The 9,280-nt window shown below is 36.3% G+C and overlaps 1 protein-coding gene across 1 annotated transcript; it reads right to left on the minus strand.

The window, feature by feature from the left end:
• Positions 1-4,485: 4,485 nt before the first annotated feature.
• LOC102483089 (olfactory receptor 51G2) lies at positions 4,486-5,424 on the minus strand. Its single transcript, XM_006166463.1, has one exon. It carries the CDS (start codon positions 5,422-5,424, stop codon positions 4,486-4,488), a length of 939 nt encoding a protein of 312 aa, XP_006166525.1.
• Between the last annotated feature and the right edge of the window lie 3,856 nt (positions 5,425-9,280).

Consider the following 9,280-nt stretch of genomic DNA (forward strand, 5'->3'; position numbering starts at 1 on the left):
CTTTCTCTCACTCCTCCTTGTCTCATTTTGGGCTTAACACACACGCCCTCTGGCAAATTAAAAATTTTAAATGTTACAGATGAACCAAGCTCTGGGGCATGTAGTATAGCATTTGTAATTAAAAATAATACCAAAATACCCTTAGTTTCATCCTTAACATAACTTCCCTTTCTCATCATTTGTAGAATTATCTTTTAAAAAAATGCAGGAAACATATTGAGATGTAAAAAGAATACATTTTTTTCTCCTTTTTATTATATTTTTTTCCAGCAGGGAAAGTGAAGTGCTACACTCTTACTTGTGTTCTGTAAACACATAGACACCCTGGCCAAATAAAATGTCATTGCTTAGTACAAAGGCTATACCAAGACCAAGTTCTATAGAGTTCTGTAGAGTCCCTGTTATTTACTTGGGGGTTCATTCTAGGAGCCCACTCTCAACAGCTGATCTCCAGTAGCCTAATTTTTCCTAATCCCATAACACTTGATTTTATCAAAGCATTTGATAGTTAATATCTCAAATTCTCAAGAGAAATTTCATATGTAACTTTTTATAAATAATTTGGTATGTATCTTTTTGAATTTATGATTTAATACATGCATAAAACTTTAATGTGATAGGATTTTTTGCATACATTATTATGATTTATTACAGTTTTTTTTTTTTGTCTGTGGCATGTTGGTCACAGTTCTTGGCCTTTCCATCCATGCATCTTTTCATGTACTGCCAAATCTACTCACCAGAAATGAGCGAATTCACCTCATTATTCCATAGGAATCAAGATTTCCATAAGACATCAAGAAGCACAGCAGTTGCCTTTCTGAGTAGCTCCTGGAAGGGATACTTTCATAAGCTTTCTAGAACCTGGGGAATATTTCTCAAAATACATCCCATCTTAATCTTAATTTTAGAGCACATGGTAATTGAGTCCTTGGAGACTGCTCACAAATTCTTAGTTTCTGCTCCAGGAACAGAAAATCCCAAGGAATGCAGAAGCAAACTCAAGTGTATGTAAGTAAGCATAAACAGGTGGAAACAGAAGACACAGTCATTTTCATTTATATTTGACACATTTAAAAATAGATCTTTAAGTCTCTACATGAGTATGAGTATATAGACTGATTCAATGAACATCTAAATATGGAAGAAATTGGCTAAGTCATGTTAAAACACTTAACTACTAATATGAAAGCTTTCTTGTATGGTTTTCAAGGTCATAATTTTCCTTAATAGTTTTTTCCAACCTATATAACCACTTTGAGTTTCTCTGATTAGTATAAGGACAAAGAGCCATGATCCTTTATTCACACTTTTGTGTACATGAATTTCCCACTATTACTATACAATTTTACATGTGCTGCTTGGAACAATCCTGTAGAGAAGTAGCATGTGAAATTGTAGTCCTGGAGTCAGAATGGCGGTGTTTGAATCCTGACATTGTCAGCCTAGTTGTATGACTTTGGATAACTTAAGTATCATTTCTATGTCTCTTGATAAAACAATAGTACCAGAAGTTCAAAAGAAAAATAGGAAGGGCTGGCAGATGACCTGGTGGTTAATGGCACTGGACTCCCACATAGCAGAAGATGGTTCGAGTCTTGGACCTGGTGGTTTGCATTTTCACTTTTCCTCTCTCTCTCTAAGGTCAAATTTAAAAACAATAATAATAAGTAAAATTTAAATAAAAGGGCCAGCAGGTGGCATGGTGGTTAAGGACACTGGACTACAACATGGCTGACTGAGTTCGGAGTCCAGGACCTAGCACCTTCCTTTCTCACTTTCCCTCTCTCTCTCTCAATCTACCCCCTCTGGTCAAATTAAAATTAATTAATTAATTAATTAATTAATTAAAGTTAAATAAAATTATACAAAAAGTTAAATAAAAAATAATTTTTTTAGAGAAATTTTTGCCCCTGGGTAAATCCTGACCAAAGAGCATACCTGTCTTTTAGAAATCATGGAAGGCTGGAACAGCTCCTTTAAAACTCCCTTGGAATGCATGCTTCACTCCCCATCTAAATACTGACAGGGCCACTTGAATACATCACACTTAGAAGGGGTGGAAATATAAGAAATATTTCTATTGTAAAAACTCCAACAGTGTAGGAAACAAAAAGTATAATTAAAAATTTCAAGAAAGGGTTACTCTAAAAAGTATTAGTGTCAAAGTAACACTAGGGAAATTGGCTCTTACACTCCTGATGTGTGTGTGCATCCATACATGCAATATGTCATGTTATGTACTATATGTTGTATGTCTATGTCAAAAAGGCCCTAAAGGATTCTATTCAATTTGGTTTATAAAAAGAGTGCTCTGGACCAGCAGTTAGTGTAAGGGCTATGTCACTGGACTCCCATGTAGTTGACCGTGGTTCAAGTCCAGGACCCAGCAGCTTAAACTCACACAGGTCGTGAGTGGGTGTGTGCCCAAGATCCCGAGAGGAGAATGGAGGAGAAGGGATTGAGGCATGGCCATCCCCCCCCCACCCCCGGAAGGGGATTTCTCGCTTTCTGTCTCTCTGTCTCTCTCTGTCTGGCTGGCGAGTGCATGTGCCCTATAGGAAAAACCTCTCAAAAAATAAATAAATAAATAAACACAGTATGGTTTTGTTGAAATAATAGACACATAGATTAAGGGGAATAATAGACACATATATTTGAGAATAAGTTGCTCAAAAATATATATAGACAATTGTAGTGAACTACTGTTTGACAAAGGAGCAAAAGCAATTCAGTGAGGGAAAAATTCTCTGATCAACAAATAGCACTGGAACAATTAGACGTCTATATTCACAAGAATCTAGACACAGAGCTTACATCTTTCATTAAAGTTAAAACAAAATGTTTCATAGACAAACATAAAACACACCACCATAAAACTTCTGGAAGAAAATATAGGAGAAAATCTTCATGACCTGGGTTTGGCAATTTAAAAACATATATATAGGAGAGAAAAAATCAACAAGTAAAACTTCATTCAAGTTAAAAACTTCATCTCTGCAAGACATCATTAAAAGAATGAAAAGACAGGTAACAGACTGAGAGAAACTAATTGTAAATGAGATAAAAACAATGACTTGTATTCAGAATACAATTCTGACATTGTTTTGTGTACTGGAAGTTAACAATTCATTACATAGCTGAAGGATTATTGGAGCAAAGTTTCTTATTATCACAGTGGTATTCTACAGGCAAGTAATGGGAAGAGGCTAGAATAGCGCAAGTGGTAACGGAGTAGTTGGAGACATTAGTGTGAGCTCATGTTATGCTTAGTTTAGCTACAGATGGTTACATATAGAAATATTTATAGATTATGTGAATGAAAATGGGTTGATATGCAGACATATATTCCTCTTGTTTGTCATACAAGAAGGGCTAGAACCAAGTACACCTCATTAGCTAGGAATTTATCCCATACTCATATCTTGGTTTCAAGTAGTAGTATTAATGAAAAGAAACCAGGACTTCTTGGAGAGATGATTGATTTTAGGACTTTCAAAGGGAATAGCAGGTTAATCATGGAACATCTTGTAGCCCTGGAAGCAAGGATATGCTAAATAAAACAAACTTAAATATATAACGGAAACAGAGGCCAAAAGCTGAAACAATTTGAAAAATGAAATGAATAAAATGATAATTGAATATAACCCAACATATAAAAATAAATATTCATAACTCATTATAAATAAGTGATAGATTAAATGAGGGAGAAGGGACAAATCTTCCATGCAAAAGAATTTTAAGAATTAGGGACCAGAAAGTGGCATGGTGGTTAAGGTGCTTGACTTTCATATGGTCAACCATGGTTTAAGTTGCAGACCTGGCAGCTTGCTTTCTCATTTTCTCTGTTTCTCCTTCTTTCTCTGGTCAAGTTTTTTTTAAAAATAATAATAAATACAATTAAATAGATAATTCTTTTAAATAGCATTTATTAACATTTTCATATTGAGGTAAATAGTGTGGAAAAATATTGTTTATGTGAACTACATGGTCTATATTAGAGCTATCTTCCTCAGAAATGGAGGGCCTTCACAATATATAATCAATAACTCTACTCCAAAATTAAAACAAATTAATTCTCTGTATTGGAATAACAAAGACTCACCATTGTTCAGATTTACATCAGTATGTATTTTTTAAAGTTTATTTATTGATGTATTGAGAGAGAGAGGCAAATATCTTTGACAGGATCTCTCCATACATGATCCACTCCCAGTCTCCCAAACCGCCAGGATCACATGCACAAATGGGCACACCCACCTTGCACAGGTTAACCTGAGAGCCAAACCTGAGCCTCCTCTATGGCTCCAGTAACATATAGATGTACACTACTGCCTGTGCCATTATGGCTGGGTCTAGATTCAATATCTCAAAAGGCAAAATATTATTAGTAATATTTATATTTGAAATTCTATATGAACATGAAATACTTTCATAAATATAAAGAGAATGAGAGAAAAATGTAAATTTTGAAGTCTCTTTTACCTAAATATGTTTCTTGAATTTCTTGAGGATTCTAACACGAATCTGCTTGGTCTTGACACTATAGACTATAGGGTTCATGAGAGGTGGAACCAGTAAGTAGACATTGGCCATGATCACATGGACAATTGGGGAAGCATTCTGCCCATAGCGACGAATCATAGATAGCCCAATCATCGGTGTATAGAAGGTGAGTACAGCACAGATGTGGGAGATACAAGTATTGAGGGCTTTCACTCTCTCCGCTTTGGAGGCTATACTCAACACTGTGCCCAGGATGAGGAGATAGGAGAGGAGGAGAAGTACTGAATCAAGCCCCATGGAGAAGATGACCACCATGAGGCCATAGATGCTGCTCACCCGACGACTGGATACAGTTGTCTTTATGAGGTCCTGATGTAGGCAGAAAGGATAAGAGAGAATATTGATAGCACGATATTGAAGCCTCTTTAGGAGAAATGAAGCTGGAAAGACCAGAGCCAAGGCCCTTCCAGCAATGGCCAAACCCATCCCAATGATTACACCATTGGTTAGAATAGATGCATAGCGCAAAGGTTCCCGGATTGCTACAAAGCGGTCAAAGGCCATGGCCAACAGCACAGCTGACTCAATGATTGAGAAAACATGAATGAAGTACATCTGGACCAGGCAGGCATTGAAGGGAATCTCCCGGGAGTGGAACCAGAAGACACTGAACATGGTAGGCAAGGTAGTGGTGGAAAGGCCCAGGTCAGTGAGTGCCAGCATCGACAGAAAATAGTACATTGGTTGATGGAGGGAAGACTCAGTTCTGATGATAAAGAGGATGGTGATGTTCCCTGAAATTGAAATGGCATAAACCAAGAAGATTGGGAGAGAAATCAAGCCATATCTGCTCTCAAGGCCTGAGAAACCGGTCAGGAGGAAGCGAGGATATAAAGCAGAGCTATTGAAGACAGACATTGTGACTATAATGGCACCTTCAATCTAGCAGGGAGAGAAGAACATATAAAATTAAAATTAAAAGTCAACTTTGGAACAAGGAACAATGCTTTCTTCTATTTATGCTTCTCTGTATTTTGTTTTATTAGTGTTTTCAATCACTCATCTTCTTCTTAAATATTTAGTTACCAGTTATATTTATTTTTTTACCATTTAATTTATTCTTTATGTATTAAACAGTTACTGACTATGTATTTTATTAAAGGAAAACTGGTATTGATATAAAATAAAAAGAAAATGTACAATAAATGCCTTAAGATACTTACAAACTATCAGATCATTGGAAAAGTCATGACATTTTTCTATGTAAAATGTGTCATGAGTTTTCTGACAACCTAATGGTAAAGAGCTAAAATTAAAATTAAGTGTATTTTAACCATGTATAGAGAATATTAAAGCCCAAAGTGACATAAAACAGGAAGAGGAATCTAATTTTATCCAGAGAAGTCAGGGAAAATTTATTTATGGTCATTCTTGAGTTAAGTCTAAAATGGCAAGTATAAGTTAGATAATTTCAAAGAGCTTTGTTGTGAATTCTGCCCTGACTGGCCCCTATATGAATATAAATATGTATTAGAGAATATTACATGGATTAGGAAATAACAGACCTAAGTTGAAATTTGGTGAAACTATTGGGTAAGAGGAATCTATTCATAGTTTAGTTTTAAAAATACAAGGCTTGTGTATTAAGGAGATAGTGGTATACTATTCCACAGAAGTTATGAAAAGAAAAATTACTCCTGTTAAGAGAAAATTTGGAAAAATTCCTAACAAAACAAGGAGATATAAAAATTTTTATAGAAAAGGGGGAAAAAAGTTAAATTAAAAATTTAACAAAAAAAGAACACAATACCAAGTTATAAGAAGGCACTTTGAGGTTTGCGTGCTCAGGGCTCAGTTCTCCCAGCAGATCAGATGTGCTGTAGAGAGTACAAGAGGCACGTTTCTCCACACACCAGAGAAGACAGGCATTAAAGCAGTAGTCCAATCAACCTTATTTACTTGACAACACCATGACTACTCAATTCCAGTTACTTTGGGCACTATGTGCTCATTTTATTTTTTACTTAGTATATTCTGTTTCAAACTTTTGCTAAAATTCTCATGATACATTCTCCAATCTTTTTCCACCAATACAATCATACTTTATAGTTTCCTCTGACAGAGGTAATTATAAAATAATGAATTTCATAACACTCTATGGGAATGATGGAAAATTTCCATTGTGGTTCCATTTTTGTTTATAGGAACAGGTACAATGAAGAGAAAAGAATGATTAACTTGTATATTCTCATCCTTTATATAGTTTATAAGCTGCACTAATCTTTACATATTAGGAAATGCTGGTATTTGTATATCACCCTCACTTTCTAACTCCTTATGTCATAAACTTCTCCTGTGTCCCTTTATCACTGAGCAACAATGACTGTGTCATCACATGGGCATTTATGTGCAATTATTTTATCCTTTTGTGATACCCATTCTCAAATTTTTCATTATTCTTCAGTCTCCATCCTGCTCTGGCATGCTAGGACTTCCTGTTAGATAACTCTTTCCTACTTCTCTTTTGAAAGTCAGATTGTAGGGTATTCATACTCTATATTTCTACTGAATATTAAGACAAGCAATCTGCTGAGAATTGTATTATTCTATGTAATATTTCATAAATTCAAGAAAATATATCTAAAGTGACACAGTGTATGAGGCTTAGAAGATATTTTGGGCTTAAGTGAAGCAAAATGTTATTAGAGATACTGAAACAACCATGACCTTGAACAGATCAATCATATCCAGAGGCAATCCAAAGGTGGTACGATCTAGAGTTATCACCTGCAAATATATTATCTACAGGGATTCTGTTAGGACATATCTTGCCTAATATTTTGGGGGCCATCATACTGTTAAATGTCTATGACATATGTGAAAGTGAAATCAAGGAGGCACTCAAGTCATCAGCATTGACACCATCACCATCATCAGTTTTAATGTTAAAATTTTTAGTTAGTATCAGATAGCAATGTTACAAGACAACAGGGATTTCCACCTTAGGTGCTAGCTATGCCTAGAGATGGCCTACTACCCCAGAGCTCTTTTGAAGATAATGATCTCACCCCTGTGATTAAATGCAATCTGTACCTCTGACCTTTGTCAGAACAATTGTTTCATATGAATAGTGTTCAGTCCTACCTTTGACTTCACCTTCCACTTCTTGGATTCTTCAAGTATATCATCTACTCATCTCTTACCCATTCTTCTTACCTGAAAGCCTTCAGACACACCTGAGTGGTCAAGTAGAGACATCCATTCACCCTGCTGCCGGTTGGCTGTGCTTTTAGTCTATCAAATGTTAGGGACTTCTTGTAGTTAGAGAAAGCCACTGAAGATGGGCATAAGAGAAGAATAAAATACACACTGTGTCCTAAGGTAGATAATTCTTCAAGGAGCCATAGATGTCCTGAGTGAGGCATCAGTCTCTCTTTCAGTGACTCCAGAGCCAAGATAGGGCTATCTTTTCCTTCAGCATCCTTGACTCTATCCAGCTAGGTGAGTTATCAGCTCTACATATCTGTGCTTTAACTGTTCTACTCTGTCATTCCTTCTTGACTAGTTCATTCCCTCAGGACCACTTTTTGTCTCAATATAACCTCTAGGGAAGAAAAATGATGACAATGCTGCCCAAACATTAGAACAGGAGATGGTCGGGGCAAATTTATAATCTCCATGATTGGAAAGGAATGATAAAGGGGCTCCAGGAGTTATCTAATGGAGAAAAACTATGGGCTTACTCTTTCAGCATGATGTATAAGAAAAACTTTATGCTCTGAATAATCATATAGTGTTATTGCTGTTGAATAGAGGGAAAGTTAATCTGCTTTTTGGCCATTTTTTGCAAACATATAATAGGAATAATGAAGTCCGTCTTCTTGAACTGTTGTAAGTTTTAAAACATGTAACATGTAATTTATTGTTCAAAAGTAATGCATATGATAGCAATTATTAATAATACATGACTCTTGAATACATATACAGTTGGTGCATATTACTAAATACTTTCACCAGCCACCCAATAGAAAGGTGAGCATTTCCTCATCTTCATCCAATAACAACTCCTATTCCCACAAAGTTGCCTCTTAGAAATCCTGAGCTGTTATATTAACAAATGTATGACAGGATGCAAAAAGTTACTACTCATATTCTTTCCATGGAACAAAGTAATAAATCCTTCCCAGAGTATAATTATAAAGAGCATCTTATCTGATTGCTCACAAATTACACAGGTAATAGACATGAAAATGGCGGACAGGTTTGGAAAACTTTTTCTGTTTTAATACAAGGCTGGACAGTGGCACGAGGGTAAGACATGAAGCTCTACGATGCTCTATGAGCTTTCAGTTCAAGACTAGAGACCTCCCTGAATATGCCAGGCAGGTATATGCTCATGATTTGGGGCTGGCTAAAACAGAAAGTAGATTATGGCATTGAGACCCTGTTGGAGGTGCCTCTCTGTCTCTGTTTCTCTTATACATGGTAGAAATAATAAACTTTAAAAACCCCAACATTCTGGGACCAGCAGTTAGCATAATGGCTATGTCGCTGAACACCCATGTAGTCAACCATGGTTCGAGTCCCGGACCCAGTGGCTTAAACTCATGCCAGGCACTTGTGATGCGTGCCCAAGATCCCGAGAGGAGAATGGAGAAGAAGGGATTGCGGTGTGGTCATCCCCCTGGGGGTGTGATTTCTTGCTTTCTGTCTCTCTGTCTATCTCTGTCTTTCTGGCGAGTGCATGCACCCTATAGCAAAAACCTCTAAAAAA

Source organism: Tupaia chinensis, unplaced genomic scaffold (genome assembly GCF_000334495.1).
Source record: "Tupaia chinensis unplaced genomic scaffold, TupChi_1.0 Scaffold144260_1, whole genome shotgun sequence".
NCBI lineage: Eukaryota > Metazoa > Chordata > Mammalia > Scandentia > Tupaiidae > Tupaia > Tupaia belangeri.